The sequence below is a fragment of the Centruroides sculpturatus genome, unplaced genomic scaffold (assembly GCF_000671375.1).
Source record: "Centruroides sculpturatus isolate CEXI.00-Female unplaced genomic scaffold, Cexi_2.0 scaffold862, whole genome shotgun sequence".
Lineage (NCBI taxonomy): Eukaryota > Metazoa > Arthropoda > Arachnida > Scorpiones > Buthidae > Centruroides > Centruroides sculpturatus.
This window is the reverse complement of record NW_019385110.1, coordinates 357,818-382,145: the sequence shown is the minus strand read 5'-3', so window position 1 is coordinate 382,145 and position 24,328 is coordinate 357,818. Positions and strand designations below refer to the sequence as shown.

The 24,328-nt window shown below is 28.8% G+C and overlaps 2 protein-coding genes across 2 annotated transcripts in view; one reads left to right on the top strand and one right to left on the bottom strand.

The window, feature by feature from the left end:
* Positions 1–10,791: 10,791 nt before the first annotated feature.
* Positions 10,792–13,296, bottom strand: LOC111634879 (SCAN domain-containing protein 3-like). Its single transcript, XM_023379716.1, has one exon. The coding sequence runs from the start codon at positions 12,871–12,873 to the stop codon at positions 10,993–10,995; it is 1,881 nt and encodes a 626-aa protein (XP_023235484.1). The 5' UTR covers positions 12,874–13,296; the 3' UTR covers positions 10,792–10,992.
* Positions 13,297–13,974: 678 nt separating this feature from the next.
* Positions 13,975–24,328, top strand: part of LOC111634880 (plexin-A2-like) — a 28,606-nt gene continuing 18,252 nt past the window's right edge. The window contains exon 1 of the mRNA XM_023379717.1: positions 13,975–14,189. Coding sequence (XP_023235485.1) covers positions 14,184–14,189 — 6 coding nt within the window. The 5' untranslated portion in view covers positions 13,975–14,183. The remainder of the gene's footprint in view (positions 14,190–24,328) is intronic.

Genomic DNA, 24,328 nt, shown 5'->3' with positions numbered 1-24,328 from the left:
AGAAAAACAAACGACGACATTTCGAAGGGAAAAATAATAAGACCGTTCCTGCCGTTGATTAGATTTTCCATGTTGGAACCATGGTTAAAAGAACACCTTTTGAACTTGATTAACAAAGATTGCATTTCGACAAAAAAAGTAAAATCCATAAGAAAATATCAATGTCAAAAAAATGTCGCCACTCTACCACCAATAATATCTGCTTACGCTAAACCGAGAAGAACTTCTGAATATTCTTCGTTAACTGCGGTAAATTTCATGACTTATGAAGAGTTGAAACGAAATTCAAGAATGAAATTAATTAATCGGTTTATGGCTGATTTATGGGTTTCCAAAAGTTGTGTGGTAAATGCGATTGTGCTTCCGATTAACCATCGAAATCCTGAAGGAATAAAGGTTTTAGTCGGCGTGAAGTCGACGTATTCGCAAGATTTCGTCTACGAGAAAGAGATCTGTGGTATGGACGGAATTATAGATTTTCGAAAAATAAAATATTTGCGGGAGCGCAGTTTTAACATATTTTTAGTGAAGGTTGCGAAGGAAGAAATAAAATCAACCTTCATTGAGATTTTAAAACGATCTTCCGAATATACTCCGATATACGCACTCCGAAATAAAACTATGGGACTTATAGGGCAAAAAATAATATTTAATTGTAAAATTTCTCCTGTTTTCTAAACTTCGTGAAACTGTTTAATATCGGTTACTTTATGTTTTCGTTTCCGCTCGAGAAAGTACGTAATTGAACTGTGACGTCTGTGGTTTTTACAGAATACAATAATTAATTTTGAGTGTTTAAATAATTACACAATATAAATAATCTGTACACGTGAGGTGATTGTTGCAGACGAAACCATTTTTGTGAAGTTATTGAATGACAATAAATTTTAAAAACTTGTTTTTTCATTTTTTATTGCATTTTTACAAATAACATCAAATAGGTGTTAGGTGTTTATTTCATACATTCGTTTTACAAATGACATATTATATGAAATAAATATGAAATAATAATTATTTTTATTATTATAAAATTATTATTTCAATACAATAAATTATAACATTGTAGCTATATGACACTTGTAATGAACAACTTAAAACATTTTAAAAATATTCATTAATTTTATTTATTAAAATTAATTTATGAAAACGATTTAATATACTGCCTATATTCAATAATGTCATTCAATAAGATATGCAAACGTAATAATTACGTAAATAAAATTAATATGTGAAATAGTATTTAATTATCTTTATAGTAGCGATAACATTTATAAGACGACAAAAGTGTCATCTCATAAATGTTTAGCTATTGTTATTGTTCCCATAACAATTCCATCGTAGTTCTAATATAATTTTGGTTATGTAAGTGATATAAGTCAATTTGTAGGGCCGAGTTCGAGTGGTTAAGGTGGCATTACGCTGCTCTCAGATTATGAAAACGAATCTCTCGCTCTTTATGTACACATGGAGAAAGAGTAAAATTATGGTTAGGAAACACGGGAGCTAATCTGGATGAAAGATATCCCTAGAAATTTTTTTTGAATATTTGGTGAGGGACAAAGCCTAATATATCTAGCCTTGTACTCGAGCCCGCAACGAACATTGTGAAAAGGACCGTTTGTGATCACGGGGTGAAAAGGAAAACAAAATGAATGTTTGCAGGAAAATTAACACGAATTCATGTGTGAAGTACTCTTAAGTGACGTGTTTAATTTGTTAATATCCTTTATTAATTAATTAAAAACGCATGCAGAAAATGAACCACAAACTCTGGATATCTTTAGACTTTAATACAGTACTAATTAATAAATAATCACGTGTTGTAAGATTATTAGTAATTTTACGTAAGAGTTAATGTGGATTGAACTTGGACCCTTCAACGTTCAGAGAGTTTCGAGAAAAGAAGAAAACGCAAAACGCAATTTAAAGAATTTTTTAATTGCCTGATATTACAATATTACAATATAATATAAATGTTAAAAGTACGAAAGAATATTAATGTTTGTTGTTATTCTTTGTTCGAGCAATGCCGGGCTCATCTGCTATTATTATTACATATAAAGATTTATTGTACTAAATTATGCTAATTACCTGCTTTTTTGATCATGTTAATTTTAAAAGACATTTTAATAAATCAAAAATTCTGAATTAGAGAAAACAAATTTGTTTTCAAAAGCAAATTTTTTTTGAATTTCTAATTTTTGCAAAAAAATCAATTNATATCCCTAGAAATTTTTTTTGAATGTTTGGTGAGGGACAAAGCCCAATATATCTAGCCTCGTTTTTCACTACCCGCTCGCCTTGTTGTTGGAGTACTCGAGCCCGCAACGAACATTGTGAAAAAAACCGTTTGTGATCACGGGGTGAAAAGGAAAACAAAATGAATGTTTGCAGGAAAATTAACACGAATTTACGCGTGAAGTACTCTTAGGTGACGTGTTTAATTTGTAAATATCCTTTATTAATTAATTAAAAACGCACGCAGAAAATGAACCACGAAACTCTGGATATCTTTAGACTTTAAAAGGCCCTCTGGTGGCGCAAGAAGACGGATTTTATAAAATAAAAAGCATCGAAACTGCATTTTTATGAATAAAAATTTGACAAATTATTTATCGTTTATGACGACTAAAATTTTTTCGTTGCGTTCACGGCTTTTAAGTAATGCATAAACCTTCGAGGCGCAAGGCCCTTCGGACCGCGAGGAATAGGCGGTGGCCCATGTCGTCCATGCCTTACGCCGCCCTTGAATATAAATTATTTATAAATACGTATGTCAAGTTATATTTTTATTACTACGTAAAATATATTCAAGAGTTTACGACCACTGTGATGGATAAGACGTTGTTGAAACAAAAAAAGTTATGCGTTCCATCACGTACATAAACAGTGTCGTAATTCGCTATGTGCAGATCAGCAAATTCGTAAAATTTTTGTTTATATTGAACGATCCGGATAATGGAGGTTCTACTGTATTAAACAATAGCTAGTCTGTTAGCGCTGGTCAGTAGTAGTCCAAATTCAATACGATCGTTTGTTTCTTGAAAATTTGATCACGATTTAAATACAGTATTTACTTTTAATATTACCGATATGTCATCGAAAAGAAAACGTGTCGTATTATCATTAAAAGACAAATTAAAGTATTTGTTTCGATTATCCGGATTTTTCTTTATCCGGACTACCTTCATCCCCAATTAGTCCGGATAATCGAGTTTCTACTGTAGTAATTAATAAATATTCACGTGTTGTAAGATCATTAGTAATTTTACGTAAGAGTTAATGTGGATTGGAACCTTCAACGTTCAGAGAGTTTCGAGAGAAGAAGAAAACGCAAAACGCAATTTAAAGAATTTTTTAATTGCCTGATATTAGGAACTTTGTGTTTTTAACTCTTACGTGAGATAACGTTTGTAGTTATATAAAGCAAATATTACAATATAATATAAATGTTAAAAGTACGAAAGAATCTTAATGTTTGTTATTATTCTTTGTTCGAGCAATGCCGGGCTCATTTGCTATTATTATTACATATAAAGATTCATTGTACTAAATTATGCTAATTACCTGCTTTTTTGATCATGTTAATTTTAAAAGACATTTTAATAAATCAAAAATTCTGAATTAGAGAAAACAAATTTGTTTTCAAAAGCAAATTTTTTTTGAATTTCTAATTTTTGCAAAAAAATCAATTTTTTTCATTTGCAGTGAGAGAAAATCAAGTTATAAAAAAACCGGAATATAAAGTAAAATTTTTTCATGTATTCATTAAAAAAGTAGCACATAAAGGCACTACGGAAATCGATAAAATCAACGTGTGTATGTGATAGAAAATATAAAAATAGCAAAATATTCAGAATGGGTAACGCTATTTTTCAAACCTCATCCGAAAACTGCTCACAAAGTGCTGATTGGATAACAATAAGTTCTAGTTCTTAAGACTTCTTTGCAAAAAATTCTTGAAAACTTTAGTAGTGTCGATAATAGAGTGCATAAGAAGTACAGTCGATCCCCCTTGTAACACTGTTGATAATTCCGCTTTATATGAATTCCATGTTGTACGAGTCACTTAGATTTTACAAATACGTGGGCCGGGCTGTGAACGGTTCACGTATTTGTAAAATCTAAGCGATTCGTACACCATGGAATTCATATAAAAAGGAATTATCAACAGTGTTTTAGGGGGGTCGACTGTAGTTGAACTTCTTAGTCACGAAAATTTAACGAGACAGAAAATTTAAATGATAAAAAATTGTCTGGTCGTCCAAAATTTACTTCAGAAACGACATAAATCAGCACTTTGCGCGTTTCTTTTGTTTTAAAATTGTTTAAATTTGCAAGACGTGTCAGAAAAAAATTAAAAACTGTAATTAAAAATTTAATTTCAAAAACAACGGTTTAGAATTATTTGCAGAAGACGGGTCATAATCAGCCAAAGTGGAAAAGAAACGTCGTCTGACAAAACTTGAAAATTAAAACCATTAACCTGCACCAAAACGTATGACTTGTTTGGTGGTAAAAAGGTAAAAAGTCATTTTCAGTGAGAAAATATATTTTGTGTTTGTTTAAATTATGCAGGAAAAGTTTGAGGATTGAAGTGTGAAACCAAGAATCCACATTGTTTACAACTTGTCATTAAATTTTATACAAAGTTGTAATAATGTAAGGCTTTCTTAATCATATTAGACTTGGAAAATTGTCATTTCTTAACGAGAAATATCTGATTTCTCGTTAATACAAAAATTATCTAATAAAAAAAAACTCTAGCATAAGTTGCGTAACTTTCCCTGCTTTTATGAGATTTTATTTGAAAAATAACATTTATATTATGAATCAAAATCAATATCTGAAATTATATGTGGCGTAATCTATTATCAGATTTGTTATAAAAAGTTTATATACTTTTAATTATTATAAAATAGCAAAAGACTTAATTTTGAAAGTAGAAATCAATTTTATTAAACACTATAAATGCTAACTACAAGTAAAATCTTTATTAAGTCCGACCCCTCGCCAGATATATTACGTGACTACCTCTATCTCTCTATCCTCTTGACTTTTTCACAACCAAATTTTAATACTCTCAATGCCTCTTATATAGAAGCTATTGGGCCAAACTTTGTTTGTTTATCTTCACCCCGTCCGAAGATATTTGGCGAAATAAACGCCAATGCACGCACGCACACACACACAAACAAACAAACACAAACATACATTTCCACGAAATTGTTTTGCCGTATTTTTGACTTTTTTTGGGTTCAGGAGGTCTCATGGAGATTTGCAAAAAACTCGTAGAGTAAAATTTGACACGATTTCATTATTCTTCCTTATTACGTATAGGTTACACAACAGCAGCGAAAGTAAAAAACTCTTGAATTAGCTAAGAAACTCACCAGAATTGTTCCTAATTGAAAGTATTTGGTACATTCGTAAAAAAATTACCGCAAAACATAACAAACCAATGAACAAAATTTAAATGAAAAACAAAAACTTGCTCTAAAATTAGTCGTAAACAATAACAATTACTTATTAATCTAATAGAATAAAATCTAAAACAATAAATAGGCTGCAATTTGAACAAATTATAAATTTACACACTCGTATGGCTGTCTGTCTTCTTTAATGTCGGGAACGAGTAGATAGGTGAAAGCCCGATTCTAGATATAGAAAGACTAGGGACAGAATGCTTCGATTAATCATATAAGAATTTCCGCTCTGCACAGCAGGTGAGGTTATTTTAATTAAACTTTTCCCCTCATCGATGTCCGATACGACTCCATTCATAACAGGAAAGTATGATATTGAAAAATTTAGAATAATTTAACTGCATGACAATATGACGACCGTTGAATGACAATACCTTGAAAAAACGCATAAAAAACTAAATAAAAAGATATTTGACCCTGTGTTTTAATATGAATATTTTTATCTAAACATTAATTTCTAAATATAGAGTTAAAACAGCAGAAACAGCATATTCTCTTATGTAAGCCAAATACAAAGCAAAAATTGATACGTAAAGACACTGAAAATTATTCGGCAATATTGAAATTTTGTATTATGAAAACGTCAATTTTTTTAATAACACTTTAAACGAGAGGGTATCTGAGATCTCTTGCCAGTGTTTAGTTTCTTCCTGCACAATACAACATATTAAACAAAGTGTATTTTTCTAATGTTGCATTAATGTGCAGTTCTCTTTTTAGAGTCTCGACCAACGAGATAGAAAGGAAATATTTCAATTAGATTCGATTTAAAGAGAAAAAATCGCAAAATGTTTTAGATTAGTTCGTGTATTTGTATAAAAATAAGATTTGATATAAATTAAAAGTATTTATTTTGGAAACATATCAAGAATTTCACAATATTGTTCTTAATAGATAACTTTTGTTTAAAATATTTTGTAAGCGTGGATAAATTTTATTTTAATTCTCGAACAGATAGATTTTGACTGTTGTGTTGAATGTTTGGTGTCAGAAACATGAGTTGAGAATACGAGAAGGTGCATCAGTTACGCTTGGTCTTTATAAATAGATATGGGTCGCCAGTACAAATGCTTGAAAACTGTACTTGGCCAAAGGTGTCCTGATATAACACGGCATTAGAAGTGTTAAAAAAACAAATGGCAGGAAAATCAAAGAATGGACGTCGACGCAAGTGCCAGAGTATAGGTCATCATCGGTAGGTTTCGAAATTGAGCCATCAACTGAAGTGTCGGGATGTGAGCCTACCGCTGAAACTATAGCGAAAACAAAAACTCATCCCTTCATAGGGTCGATGGAATTTTTTACTGTATTTTTATACATTGCCAGTGTTGAGATTGCGTTAGATATTTGAGTTTGTTAATTAATTAAACTAACTTTAAATCTTGTATTGTCTTTCAATAAGGGAGAAAATATCTTACATTTTCACTAAGCATTAAATAAAAGACATAATTTTAAAACATAACTAAATATTTGACGTTTTGAAANGAATTTCCGCTCTGCACAGCAGGTGAGGTTATTTTAATTAAACTTTTCCCCTCATCGATGTCCGATACGACTCCATTCATAACAGGAAAGTATGATATTGAAAAATTTAGAATAATTTAACTGCATGACAATATGACGACCGTTGAATGACAATACCTTGAAAAAACGCATAAAAAACTAAATAAAAAGATATTTGACCCTGTGTTTTAATATGAATATTTTTATCTAAACATTAATTTCTAAATATAGAGTTAAAACAGCAGAAACAGCATATTCTCTTATGTAAGCCAAATACAAAGCAAAAATTGATACGTAAAGACACTGAAAATTATTCGGCAATATTGAAATTTTGTATTATGAAAACGTCAATTTTTTTAATAACACTTTAAACGAGAGGGTATCTGAGATCTCTTGCCAGTGTTTAGTTTCTTCCTGCACAATACAACATATTAAACAAAGTGTATTTTTCTAATGTTGCATTAATGTGCAGTTCTCTTTTTAGAGTCTCGACCAACGAGATAGAAAGGAAATATTTCAATTAGATTCGATTTAAAGAGAAAAAATCGCAAAATGTTTTAGATTAGTTCGTGTATTTGTATAAAAATAAGATTTGATATAAATTAAAAGTATTTATTTTGGAAACATATCAAGAATTTCACAATATTGTTCTTAATAGATAACTTGTGTTTAAAATATTTTGTAAGCGTGGATAAATTTTATTTTAATTCTCGAACAGATAGATTTTGACTGTTGTGTTGAATGTTTGGTGTCAGAAACATGAGTTGAAAATACGAGAAGGTGCATCAGTTACGCTTGGTCTTTATAAATAGATATGGGTCGCCAGTACAAATGCTTGAAAACTGTACTTGGCCAAAGGTGTCCTGATATAACACGGCATTAGAAGTGTTAAAAAAACAAATGGCAGGAAAATCAAAGAATGGACGTCGACGCAAGTGCCAGAGTATAGGTCATCATCGGTAGGTTTCGAAATTGAGCCATCAACTGAAGTGTCGGGATGTGAGCCTACCGCTGAAACTATAGCGAAAACAAAAACTCATCCCTTCATAGGGTCGATGGAATTTTTTACTGTATTTTTATACATTGCCAGTGTTGAGATTGCGTTAGATATTTGAGTTTGTTAATTAATTAAACTAACTTTAAATCTTGTATTGTCTTTCAATAAGGGAGAAAATATCTTACATTTTCACTAAGCATTAAATAAAAGACATAATTTTAAAACATAACTAAATATTTGACGTTTTGAAACGTATCCTCAATCAGATTATTATAACTATATAATATTTTAAATCAAAAATTATCATATACACTGAGTGGGGTAAATTAAACAATAATTATTATATTTTAATATATGAATTTTGAGGACAGTTCAGCATTCTTAGTCATCCAACAATTCGATATTGTGAAAAATTATATTATCTATCGACNTTATTCCTTTACGATGGAAACAAGTTTTACCTTTCTATATCACAGGTAACTAACTCTGTAGGTGGAAGTTTATATGTAAGTAAATTATCCAAATGTTGGACAAATGAGGATTATCCAACGATGCATTATGAAAAAAATGGAACCATCACAGTGAAATTGTGAAATCCTTATAGCATCCTTTATATTCAGATGAGCAGATTTATCAGAAGAAACAAAACATAAATTCAATAGTTGCAGCATATAAATTATTCACTAGATCAACAACAGAACTTAAATTTCAAAAGGAATATGATAAAGTTGTTATACCATAATATTTAGAAGTGAAAATATGCCTGTGAACAATGCAGATATGTATATAATAATTTCATTTCTGCATTGTTTACAGGCATATTTTCACTTCAAAATATTAAATAACCATATATATATATATATATATATATATGAATTTTAAGGCCATTTCAGCATTCTTAGTCATCCAACAATTCGATATTGTGAAAAATTATATTATCTATCGACACTATTGAATATATTTACAGCGTTAAATTCAGTCTACAAAATTACGTGATTAATTTAAATATCCAATCAAATGAAATAGTTTTTGTAATCGAAATAATTCTAAAATTTTATTTTTGAAATACTTTTAAATAATCTTTATACTGTTTGCAGGAAACTACAAACTGCATGGACATTTTCTTGCATTTTGTTCGCAAGTTACCATCTGTGGTGTGTCCGTGTTTGAAACGAAGTAGAGTGGTCGATATTTAATAAGGTATGTAAAGTATTATGTGAATTTTAATTTTTTACGTTTCTTTGATACAGGTTAATCGATTTAGCACGTTTATGTCAATCACTTTTAAAACAGGCAAAGGTTCACACAAAATGCCACTCATACCAGTGAGCAATTCCAACGGAGTCTAATGCTGCGAAGTCCTGTCATAAACACTGACCGCAAATGTTTATTCTCTTACAAAATACTGTTAGAGATTTAGAGTATAAAAATAGAACACAAAATTACACTTAGAGAAATGTTTCAGTCTTAATGGTTTTCTACACTTATCAGTCACTAATGCCATTTAGTATATGCGAAAGGGTGTTTTAATATTTGTTTCATTACCCATTTTCCATATTTTGTATTTATTTGCTCTAACAACCAGTGTTAACTTGCGGAATTCTATGCAATCGGCACACCGATGTTTATCTGTATTTTAAAACGTCGATTAATGCCGCGTAACTCTATGCAAAAACAGCTTTATTCTGAATAATTAAGTGTAATTTATGGAAATTTTGTGTGGACGCAGATACAGACCACCGTAATACAGTAGGTAATCGGTTAATGAACAGATCGCTTAACGAACAAATCGGATAACGAACATTTTCGCGAAAAGTTTTTATGATCGGACAACTAACACATGTTCGGATAACGAACACTTCACTGAACAAACACAAGAAGAAGCGACGTAAAATAAGGAATACCGATTGGTCTTCCTTTGTCATCAGGCAACAATTCGAAAGTTTTCGGAGCGCGGGAGACGTCGACATCGACGTTCAACCCAGTATATACTGATCGGATAGTATTCCCCGAACTTTGAAACTCTCCCTTGTAATTGCAGCCTTTTATATTTCTGATAGAAACAATTATTTTACGTTTTCTTCTGAAAAAGCGGATTTATACCGATACCTGCTATTAAAGATATTTTGAAGAAGTGTGAGGATGTCAGAACAGCGGTAACTATAATAAATACAATTTTAAAAATCACAAAATGGCATAAAAACCACAATGAGGTTAACAGGCTTAGGTATCTCTACAGTTACAACGCGATTAAAGCACAAATCGTTAGTATTCATGTTTTATTCTTCTAAACAATAGAATTTATATGTCTTCATGCTGTGTGTCGTTAAATTTGTCAAAGACAATATTTGGTTATTTTTACATCTACACCACAAAATATAAAGATAAGTAGACACTTACAAATATAAAAAAGTGTTAAAGTAGAATGAAGGAAGTAAGAAAGCTTTTTGGTAGGATGGAATTGAGATGTAATAGTTTCGTTTATCCACCTGTATAAAGCGTACAACTACATTATAACTGTTTAAATTATTTGATAACACCCTAGCGAAACAAGCCATAAATTCAAGAATACACCGAAAATATCATCTAGAACAGGGCTTCTTAAACTTTTTTTATTCACGACCCCATTTACGATTGTGATTTTTTTCGCGACCCCCAAAAAAATATAATATAAAGATATATAAACAGCATACATGATAACATGAACAACCCAGATATATAAATATTTTCTGATGATTTATTGATTAGGTAACAATATATATACATATGAAAAAATGTAGTTTTAGAATTTGTTTAAAAACATACGAAAATATAAAATTAAAAATTGCACGAAAAGTTGTAAAATTGTATTTATTATAGTTACAAAAATTACATACCCTATTTTTCATCAAAATTGCATTTTTTGCAATAACATAAATAGAAGAGAATATTGGGCAAAATATACCAGCATATATAGCGCAGCCGTTAAATGGTTTAAGTATACAAAAATTAAAGGGAAATTGTTTTTTAATGAGACGGATGTGCTTGCTTTTTACTGCATAACAAACTAAATCTTGGTGCAATGTTTGACACAGCTGGACGTAAAATCTCTTCAACATTATTTAGCGATGAACGATATTGGGATTTGATATGTGTTAAAGCTGAAAAAGTAATTTCACATAAATATGTGGTGTTGAATGGTAGAAGAACATTTAACGCCATATTAGAGATTGTGGGAAATTCGGTTCTAGTTCTTATCCAGAATTCAGTTAACGGCTTTTTTGAAAAATCTACTTTTAAGTTTGAGTCACTCGAAAGCTCGGCAAATTCTTCTTGAGCTTTATATGGCAGGTGATCAATCTCATCCAAACCAATCAAAAATGGTTTTTGAATCCAAGATAAACTTTTAAAATCAATATTTGATTTAAAATATTTACGAAACTGTGTTTCTAGCGCTTTTAAGTGACCTATAATAATTTTTGCGATAAAAGTTTTACAATGATTTTTCTCGGATATAAAATTGTCGATACTTGAAAACATTTCGAAAGAATTTTTTTCTACCCTACTTTGCCAAATTTTGATCTTTTTAATAAAACTTTCAATTTTATCATTCGAAGTAAATATATTGCAATTTTTTCCTTGAAGAGACAAGTTAAGATCGTTTACTTTCTCAAAAATATCTGACAGATAACACAACTTTGATAGCCATAGGTCATTTTGAAAATAAGTAGCGAGATCACATTTTTGTTCGGTTAAAAATATTTCGATTTCGTCCTTTAATAACAATAATCTTCTTAAACTTTGACCTCTTGATATCCATCTTACTTCTGCATGTAGTAATAAATTTGTGTAGTGGGAATCCGCATCTTTACAGAGATTTGAAAATAAGCGGCTGTTAAGGGCATGGCTTTTAATAAAATTTATAATCTTAACAGCATCTTGAAGCACATCGTTCAATTCTGGTGCTAATTTTTTTGCTGTGAGGGCCTCCTGATGAATAAGACAGTGAGTAAAAGTTATATGATCATAATGAGCAGCTTTAAAAAATGATTTAAAACTATTATTTTGGCCCGTCATTGCTTTAGCGCCATCTGTGCATACTCCACAGCAATTTTTCCATTCTAACCCTTCAGTTTTTAAAAATTCGTCAACTTTACAATATATGTCTTTCCCTCTAGTACGGTCTTTCAAAGGACGACAAAATAACAATTCTTCCTCGATGTTTTCTTTATAAACGTATCTGACATATACTAACAACTGAGCTAATTTGGTAATATCAGTTGTTTCGTCCAACTGAATTGAAAATTTTGGGCTTTCTTTAATTCTTGTAATAAGTTGCACTAATTGATCATTGCTTATTTCAGAAATTCTATTCGCGACAGTGTCGTTTGACAAAGGAATTTTTCGAATATCATTGCTATATTTACTTCCATGTAGTATTTCTACCATTTTAATGGCAGCAGGTAATACAAGATCTTCTCCAATGGTGAAAGGCTTTTTATTTTTAGCAATACAGTATGAAACTTCATATGACGCGAGTAAATATTTTTCATTAATGGTCGTAAATTCTTCAAAAGATTTTATATCTTTATTTAAAGATTTTAACAATCTTTCAAAATATTCTTTTGGTTTATTGGCATACGAAGTATGCTTTGATTCAAGATGTCTTTTCAATTTTGATGGTTTCATACTCTCTGTAGCTAATAATTCATTGCAGATCAAACAAAAAGGTTGTTCATTACCATTATGATTTTTAAATGTAAAGCCAAATTGAAGAAAAGACTCATTATATTTTCTTTTTCGTAGATTAGATGACTGTTTGTGAATAATAAGTCCTGCTTGAGGAGACTTTGTAGCACTGTCTTCTGCATCATTATCTTTCTTACTTAAGTTCAGCCAATTATCCATGGCCAAAAATGATTTTAATCCGAAAAATACCTATAAATACATAAAAATAACATATTCCATATAATAATTAATAAATTAATTACCGAATAAATAAAAAAACTATATTATTCTAGCGATGATCTGTAGTGATAAGCACGTGGTGAGTGTGATATAACAAAGATATAGGCAAAATTACAAATAAAATGCTACCTTTATTTTCACCCGTGGTTATTCACTTTACAGGATTCTAACAGATTCCGACACCCCTCGTTAGTACTTAAGTACTAACAAAGCAACAGATACAAAAGGAAGAACCATTAGTTTAAAATCTCGCGATAGAGGACTAACCAAACAAATTTATCGGCGACACAAATAAAACTATAGCTAGAAACTAAATTAATGACTACTTATACTAAAAAGGAAATAAGGAAAGAATAGACAAATAGGACAGATAGATATCTAGTACTAGTCAAGAATGGGTACCCAAGATAGTTGACGATGCCAAAACGACCAGGACAACTCCACCACACGTCTTCACTCTCTGACGTCCCAGCCAAAAGTGGTGTGAAATGTCTTATCTTTTGCCCTCCGGGCTACCCCTTTTCTTTTGTCTTCTAACACATTTACTCACCACCCACACTTGAAAGAAGTTTCTAGGAAGTTAAAAACAAAGAGAACAAGAACAAAGAAGGAAAGGAAAATATACATATATATTGAAGATATATACAAATCACAAAACCTATGATACAAAGCGCGCCATTTTCAAACTCACAAATTATTTTCAATATTTTGCATTAAAATCTCGCGACCCCAAGATTTCGCTAAGCGACCCATAGTTTAAGAAGCCATGGTCTAGTGTAATTTGAATGTTATTCATTATGAATGTGTAAACTTAATTAGGGTTGCATAATAGCTGCAGGCAGAAAACAGGAAATAAAATTTGTATTGCTAGAGACTGCTGCAAATTAGGACTTCACAGACTGCAAGTTAATCGTGACTTTTTATTTGTGATAATTTTTAGAATAATATTTATAGTTTTAGTAGATAATCAATTTTATGATATCACACAATTTAGATAAGAAATTGGTAAAAATAATTAAAATTAATTGTTATAATTCAACTTTCTAGCAGACTAATTCTTATGTATTACATTTTATTGTTAATTTAGTTACATTAAGTTATAATTATTTCAATTTTATATACAGAGTATTGGCCCAAGTATACGATCTGGACCCGGCTTTTGTCCTCGAATTAATACAACTTCTGGTGGTTCAACTGAGATTCTAGTCCCTTTTAAAATAAGTAAAAGAATTCAAGTAAAAGTAGATAACATGCAAGTATGTATTCTTTAATATATATTTATATTCACTTGAATTTTTATTTACAAATTTTAAATCATTTTGCATTTCATTAAGAAAATACAATTTATTTTCTTATATTATGTAATTTATCTAATATTTTGATAATTGTGTCAGTATTATATTTTATTCTTTGAAATTTAGTAATATTTCTTTCAAAAAATTGAAAGAAACTCATTAATTTTGATTAACATATGTAGCTAAGCTAATGGAAACATAAAGATTTCCAGTTTGCAACACTGTGATGACTTTGTTAGTGGTCCATTATGTTTGTATTGTTCCTCTGAAAGAATTTCTAAAAGAACTAAAATAAAATGACCATTGACAGCCAATAGTTATTAACAGCAACATTAATTGATAATTTAGTGAAATTAATTATAATCAAACCAAAAATTCAAAATATATTTTGACTGCTATTTTATATTACAGTGAACTCCATTATAACATGCTCCCCTATAACACAAATTTGTATGAGGCAACAAAAATTTTGCAACTAGAACTCATACAGCGTGATAAACAGTCTCATATAATGTGTAAGATAAATTTAATGTTTTCACATAGTTTCAGATTTTTTGTTTTGAAAAGCGAAAATATACACTTACCAGTTGTTTATATATGAACAGTGAAGCCAACAGTTTAAAAAAGAATTTTTTTCATTGTAAATAATCTTCAACCTCCAGTACAAAACAGTTATAAAACCAATTTTTAAATATTTTGCATGTAATCCATGCTTTTTTATTAGCTCTCCATTGAACAGGAAGCGTTGATTTGTCTACATTTTTCATTACACATGGATTTAATGTACGATTAATTAACATTGGCTTAGTTATATGTTCTCAAGCTGCATTAGAACACAAAAGTAAAGTTATCCTATCTTTTGATGCCTTGAACTCAGAAGCAGAAGTCTCATCTTTCACAATATATGTTCTGTTGGGCATTTTTTTCTAATACAAAGCAAATTCATAAAAATTATAGACTTGTTCTGCTATATAATTGCCTTCCTCTATAATTTTGGAAAAATGTTCGGGAAGTCTTTGCAATAACATTTAAAATTTAGAGACATGTTTGAACTTGTATAAATTGGTCTGCTAATGTATGTCCCCTGTAATGCGATTTCCTACAATGCAGAACGTGAGTCTACTGTACTTATAGTCTGTTTTTTCGATAACTTAATTATTGCCTTAAGGCTATTAACTATTATATTAACTATTATTAATCAACATATGTCAAAAATTATTCTTCTATCATGAGGAATCAATTCATGAATCAATTACATTAAAATTAAACACCATATAAATAGTCTTTAAGCAACTAATATGTATTGGAATCAAGTAAAACTGGAAGATTTTCAGCCTTTTTCAGAGATCTGCATCAAGCATTGATCATTACAGAACATTAGCAGAGATTCTAAATTTAGAGTATTTTTTATAAGTATGTTTTTATGTATCATCTGGTTTGAATTCTTTAACAAGTTTGTGTTACATTTTACATATACTGTATAATTACATTTTTACAATAAAAAATTAAACTTTTAATCTATGTATACTGCAATAACATATATATAGTATCCTCCTGTTATAATATCACTCATTTGCTTCTCTTTAGAGGGTTATCAATCAATGACTGCCATGTGACAGATATTGTCTCACAATGCTTACATTGATTCCAATACATATTAGTTGCTGGAAGACTGTGTAAGGTGTTTAGTTTTAATTTGTGTATGTTCCAGCTTTTGGAGACTTTTTTATGTGAATCAATTCTATTTGCAGTTCATGTCTAAATAGGAGAGAAGAATCTAATACTTATGTCTAAAGCCACATATAAAAAAAATTCTCTTGGCACATTACATCATACAATTTTAGTTAGTTTTCACTGAATAATATTCACAATAATAAAAAATAATTATATTATTCCAGTATTATAACTTTTCAAAATGAAATACTTCAAGCAGTTATTCTGACAAAGTAAAACTATATGATCTTACTTCATTTTATATTATTTGGTTTTTATTATCAGATTGTTTAATTATTATTTACTGATACAGTTTTAAAAAAATTTATTTTAAATAAAATAAATTCCATTTCTTCAAACATGGTTATTTGAATTTTATAGTTTTNTCTCTGACGTCCCAGCCAAAAGTGGTGTGAAATGTCTTATCTTTTGCCCTCCGGGCTACCCCTTTTCTTTTGTCTTCTAACACATTTACTCACCACCCACACTTGAAAGAAGTTTCTAGGAAGTTAAAAACAAAGAGAACAAGAACAAAGAAGGAAAGGAAAATATACATATATATTGAAGATATATACAAATCACAAAACCTATGATACAAAGCGCGCCATTTTCAAACTCACAAATTATTTTCAATATTTTGCATTAAAATCTCGCGACCCCAAGATTTCGCTAAGCGACCCCAAATGGGGTCGCGACCCATAGTTTAAGAAGCCATGATCTAGAATGTCAGATAAAAGGAAAAATACAGTCGACCCCCTATAACATATAACACTGTTGATAATTTCGTTTTATATGAATTCCATGTTGTACGAGTCACCTAGATTTTACAAATACGTGTGCCGGGCTGTGAACAGGTCACATATTTGTTAAATCTAAGTGACTCTTACAACATGAAATTCATATAAAACGGAATTATCAAACAGTGTTATAGGGGGGTCGACTGTATACGACATCAACAGGAGACCGACTGGACGAAGGACATCCGGGCGACAAAATGAGAGACGAAGAATGTTTACAAGTGGCTTGGAAAGTCCCGAAGGACAATTGCTATTGATTCGCAAAATTAATAAATATACGTAAAGAGAAAGACAACAATGACATAAAATTGAAGACATTAGGCAATACGTTAGAACGAAAAAGTATAAAAGTTCTTCAAAAGAATCGGTTTTTATTTGATTTGAATTGGTAACCTCATCTGACGTTGAATAATTAATGCCAAATTATTTAACCCTGTATTATCATAAAGGAATGTCATTGGCTTGGTTAGTCGCTTGTCCTCTAGATGCATCCTTAGTTTAACATGTAAATNAGCTAATTTATTGATATAACCGAGCTCTTCGTTTCTGTCCTGGGTACTGCTGCAGTGCGAATAAGCTCGCGCGATGAGCGCCCGGAATGCTGCTAGCTTATACTTAGGCGGGTCGTGTGAATTCCATGGGATAAATATCGGGTTGTACGTAGGCTTTCTGACGTACGTTTGAATTTATTTTCTGTACGTTTGAATTTATTTATTAAATTACGGCTGCATATGTAAAGGTTTGTTTGAGTGTATTTAGTTAAGAAATGCAGTCTCGGACGAGTTACAATATTTAAAAATTATAAGTTTTAAAAGTGCTTATTTTGAGATGCATGCCTGAAAAGATTTACCTTCCTTGGGATAACAAATCTTCTCAGTTCTCACACTGGACCAATTGATAAATAGTTAAGTAAACGAAACTCAGCAATTACTGAAGCTCTTTATTCTCATAATTTTGATATCATTTAGTATAGCAACTTTCAGAGAATATGTTCACATTACATTAAAAATAGAAAATGCTGACAAAAACTTGAATATCTGTTTATTTCAAGAATGTAATATATTTGAAGATAATACATAAAATAATTGATTAATTCATTAAAACCATTTTTTGTTTGTATTGTTAAATCTCAAATCAAAATACAGCAAGAAATATACTAGCTCATTTACTTAATATTTTTATTTGAAAAATTAGTAAAAGTAATTGTAAATAAATTAATTCCATTTTAAAATCTACTATTAAATTTTAAATTTTGTAACAACCAAAACTTATTGAACTCTGATGAAATATTATATTGTAGCAAAACCAAGAACTATTAATCTCTAATATTATGTAGTCTTTAAAATTCTATACATGTAAAATAGTCTAAATTCTTAATCATATCTTTTCACTTTAAAATTTTCATTATCTGAAAATTGTATTTCCTAATTAAAAACTACTTAAAATTTGGACATCTGTACAAAAATTATTAGAATGTTTTATATTTAATAATTTTTTAATGTGATTATGATGAAGAGAAACTTTATATAAAATGTTACTAATCTTTACATATATCTATGAAAGTTAAAACAATAATATTATATTTTAATTATATTATCTTTTTAGATTAATTTCTAATTTATATTTCTTACTCTGTCATTAACAGACTATATAAATAAAAAAGTTAAAGAAATTACTAGTTTAATTAAAACAATCATTCTTTAATTGAATTACAACAGTTTTGGTAATTTAAAATTTCATAAAATCTATTAGTTGCAAAATGGTGTATATAAAATAATTAAGAAGTATAAAGTAAATATAGTAAATATTTTCCAGTTTGGACTTTATTAATTCAGAATTTCCAATAATTTGGACTGCATTGTGTATTTTTTAAAATAATGAATTTGTTAATTCTAATCTAGGCTTTAACAATTATTATCTTATATTATACAAAAACATCAAGATGTCATGTAAGAATAGTTAGAAAAGGAATCACAAATAAAAATTAAATTTTTTAAAGCATAGTTAGTAAATGTTGGCAATGACAAAAATGTTGCTACTATTACATTTGCATTGTAAGTTTATCAAATCACTGTGTTTGTTCATTTTAAGTTCACAATAAAATTTAACTTTAAATAAAATGTAGCTTATTTTGGACCATACAGTACATATTTGAATAAAAATCCTGATAATTCAGACTTTCACTAATTCAGATTATGTTTTCTCCCAATTAGTTCAAATTAGTGTAATTCTACTATATATATTTTAAAACATAACAAATTCAATTTGAAAATAATATTACTAGTAAAGCAAGTAACAGAATGCAATTGTTATGACAATGATTGTTGCATAAATTAGCAAAGATGCTATGTTTATATATTTTAAAATTTTTTGTCATTAATAATAATATCTAATCTGGACAACAGTTATTTTTATTTAGTAAATAATTTTAATCATTGGGCTGCAATTTAAAAAAATTGTAAACCTAGAAATTCCCACTGTTGTCTGTTTGTCCTTAATCTCAAGAATGGCATTAGATAGATAAAAGCTGAGACCAGATATGGAAAGAGTAGGGGCAGGAGGCCCCAATTAACTATATTTTAACTTTCACTGAAAAAAAAGTTAATTATTTTAATTCAAACATTTTCTCCTGAAAGGAGTTAGATAGATAACTGTCATGACTCTATTGCTAGCAGGAAAGTAGGATATACAGAGGCAAGACACTACTAATTTGAGGTGGAGAGCATATATTTTAAATTAAATAAATTAAAAATATGATTAAAAATTGCAGCCCAGCATTGTGACAATGTCACAATAAATAATTGCTTATTTTTTCAACAATTCTCATTTTTTTACACATAAACATAATAGACATACAATTAAATTAAAATATTTAAATTAGCTTTATAAACAGTTGGATATTATGTATAACATTATGTTATGTTGTATACGTATTCATCATTAAAGCAATGCATGTAATTATTGTATAGTAATAGCTGCATTTAAACTCAATACTGTATAACTGTTTAATCATTCAAATACTATTTGGATTTGAAGAATTTTGAAAAGTGTTAATTATGTGAAATAATTGATAATACTCATTTATACAGATAATTAATAATCATTTAATTAGAAAATAGAACAAAAATTTTGCTTTCTCTTTTGTAAGATAATATATAATACATCTATAAATAATGTTTGGTTCCATTTTATAGCATTTCATATACATTTGAAACTTAATATATAACAAGATTTAGTTGTAATAGAATATCAGCATTAACCCAGATATTAAACTAAACATTAATCATCTTGTTGAATTTCTAGATTATTAATTGAATATAAATTTAATTAATAATTAGAATAATTTGGCATTATAAGTAGGCTTGTCACCATTTATTAATAATTTTAATTTAACAAATTACATTAATTAATTGAATAAATTTAGAAATCTTGTAGAAGAACAGCTCAAAATAGGATTCAAATCTGTAATGCAATGTTGTATATAATACATTATATAAATTGCATCATAGTGATTTAGGCATTATGCATTAAATTGTCATTCTGTATGAAGCAGGTTCATAATTCAGTAAGTGAACATTTCTTCAATTTTAGTCTTTATTCAGTTTTAATCTCTTTTTAAATTAATATCTGAAAATAGTTCTAAATACCAGTGGCGGTCAGTGACATTTGATGATAGGGAAGCTGTGCCAACCCTGGATAGAATCATTGGAAGCATTATATGATATTTTGGTGTGTAGCTTGTGAATGCTACACACCAAAATATCATATAATGTAAAATATCATATAATAAACCAAAGGTTGGTGCTCTGTAAAGCATATGTCCGAATGCGTATAATCTGACTGCTTTACACTATTCAAATATTTTTGCTGTGGAAGCTGTCCCGTATTCGACAATACAGCGCTTCCTTTGGGAATATGCATATACGAATTTATATTTGAATATACAATAGCAATCTTATTATTTTTTTCACATGTTGTATAGAAATTTGTAATAAGATACATAATGCGGTTATAATAAAATATTAATTTTAATTTATTCAAAGTGCATTAAAATATGAAAATAATCACACAATATGTATTTATATTTTAGAAAATACAATGGAAGCGGCACTTTCACAGCTTCCATGGACAGCACACCAGTGCTAAATACAAAAGTAACAAGGATACTGGTCATATTTTAAGTTAATTGGGTGCATATCAGGTTTTGTGCATATTGCCTTCTGATGTCAGGTCATGATATAATATTGAAAAAGATTTAGATATACAGTGAAACCTCAATCTATTGTTTTTGGCAGGACTTGACAGAAAAAAGACTGATGCAGATAAACAATTGACATAAGAAATTTATGACATCAATGTTTTTATTGTTTATCTCATATGAAACATGTATTTTCCAGTGTTATGCCTATATGATTGTTTTCTGTAATACTAAACGATATGGCACTTGTGCACAAATGTGCATTTATTCTACATTTTAAAAAATTGTTAAGAATTCTGTAATTTGTTCTATTGTCTTTTGGTAAGAACACCTAATGTACTGATATATCAGAGGCAGCCAATCAGAAAAATTTGATATTGTGTAAAAATACATTACTTATATGATAAACAATAATGATATATAATGAGTGCATTTGCCATTAGTAATAAATCTGAAGACATCTATGTTGGTATAGAAGATTGTGGAAAAGTGCATTTTTAAGTTTTTGGATAATCAGTTCAAAATATATTTTTGTATGTCATAATCTTCATTTTGAGTACCTAATATGCATATAATTTATAATGGCAGCCATCTTAACTTCTTTTTTTCAGTAATTGGAATCTTTCTGTACTAGTGCTGTAGCAACTAACTTAAAGCAGAAATGTCATAACTGTCTTTTAACAAAGTGGATTTAAGCGGTTTTACCAGAAAATGCACCCAATATGTACAATAAAATAAAATACATTTAATTGCTNTTTTAAAATTTGTTCTTAAAAATAACCTCTTCTGAAAATAGATGCTAGAGTCTAAAAGCTATAAATGATCAGTTTTTATCTTCATTTGTGATTGTTCATATGCATTTATAGATTCCATATGCAGTTGGAGTTTCAAGTAAAAAGAACTCTTATATTCTTATACCAAATATATTCAAGCAATTTATAAAAATGAAAACTTAAGATTTTTTTTATAAGAAACACTCATTCCTCAAAAATTTCTAGGTATTTCAATCACGTTTACTGTATATATGCTTTAATACAGTGTTTTTCAACCTGCGGGTCACAATCCCCAAGGGGGGTCACAAAGCCTTACACAGGGGGTCGTGGGTAAAAGAAAAAAACAAGTGTTTATAGGTCCTACACTATAATAAAAAAACTACAATCTCAGTGAGAAGGCTGTGCCTGTTTATTTTACAGTACAATTGGTTTTTTTGATCGATATTTATGTCTCAACAGAAAGAAACTTAAATACGTAGTTTTTAAAATCACTGACATAGTTTTAATATGGCCCTGGGGGTCGCAGAATTTTTTAACTTGTAAAGGGGTCGCTTATTGAAGAAGGTTGAAAAACACTGCTTTAATACATTTAAACAAATAAAATCACAACATAATATCAATACTATATCACATGAAATTTTATAATCTATGATAAAGAAAAAATATTGTTTCTGTTGTGATGAATTTCATATAAGAAGAAAATGTTTTCAAATATTTTCTTCCTTAATTAATATGAATTATATATATAGTATTTATAGTCTGTTTCTTCTGATGCTTGTTTCTCCAATTTCTTAACAAATTGGTAAGTAGAGATTCATTTTCCATATATAGAATTCTTTGAAACTAAATTTTCTACATAATTCCCTTCAGAAAAGTAAATTTTATAAACTTAACACTTTTAAAAACATCCAAAAAATACTTTTTTTACAGAACTATTGAAACTATAACTATAAATATACTCCATTTTCAAATAATAAATTATAAGCTATATTGTACAAACTTATTTACTTTAAAAATACATCAAATTAAGAAATGTATAACCAATTTATTTAATTTATTACTAATATAACAAACATTTTGAATTTTAAATTATTACACAAAACCTTAAAACATACATGATGGAATAAATGACATACCACAAAAGAATAATGCTTTTTTGAACGTGCAGTATAATCATTCTGTACTCTAACAACAATTGGTCCAGATATTGGTCCTCCAACTAGTCCTGTTGTAAGATTTGGAGGTCTTTCTACTTGACAAACAATTCTTTAAAATATAAATAAACATCAAATGCTTTAAAATATAACAACCAATTTTTTGAATATTAAATAAATATTAACGCATGTGATAAATATTTAATATTAAAACATATATTCAATAATTAATGTAAATGTGATTATTCAGCATATTCTTTAATCTAGCTAAAATTACAAGTTTTGCATTTGAAGATAATGCAAAAAGCTAATCAACTTAATGAATTATAAAACATAATCTAGATACTATTAAATATTGTAATATTTAATGAATAAAATAAACTTACAATGTAAATAATTTTAATAATTTAACTTCATAATGCCGAAACATACCTGCTAGTTTTTAAATATCCTTCTCGATGAGGAAGACATTCTGAAATTGTCCTACCATCTACATCATAAACAACTCTAACTCCATCAGCAATATCATCAAAAATTCTTCCTAAATTGATTCCTTCAATGGTTATATTTGTGCCACCTTCCCAAGGTCCAGATTCTGGGTTAAACTGTATACAATCATATCTCATGAGTTATATGAATCTTAACAAAAATAAAAAAACTAGTAATATAAAATTGATTTTACACTTAATATTTTAGGATCAGGACATGTTTGTCTTCTGTCTAACCACATTGTAGCACTTCCGTCACTACACTGATCATGAACTTGACAAGAGGCAGGTCTATCTTGACACCAACCACAAGCATATTTTTCAGGTAATTCGAGACATTCCCCACAATTATCTGCCATTCCTTCACATTTATAGACTAAGACTATAAAAGTAATTGTTAAATATATAATAATGATGATATATACACATAGTTTAGAAAATAAGAATTGAAATTTTAGTTATTTAGTTAAATAGAATATTTAGAATCTATTATTAAAGATCAAGATCATAATAATTAAAAGAGATGAATAACTTCATTTTTCTGGTTTATTTTTTTATAAATATTTTTTAAAATATTAGTTTCCAACTTCAGTATACAACATTATTTGATTAAATAATTTGTTCAGGTTATTATCCTCCATTACTTGTAATTTTTTACAATTTATAGATTTGAAAATAGACAAAAGAAACTTAGAGCAAAAGACACTGTTTAATTGAATAATTTTAATTTAAGAAAATACAGAAAAAATGTATATAGGTTGCATGATTTGTAGAATTATACAATTTTGCTAATTTGTTTATTTTAAATTTTATATTTTAAGAGTTTTATGAATTTTTAAGAAAGGGCAATTACAGGTAACATTGATAAAATATGATAATCAAAAAATCTCATTACTGAATTACTGAATAAAATTATATAAGTAAGCATTATCAGAAAATTATGAAATATTTCAAAAGCTGGAACTTTTACACAATAA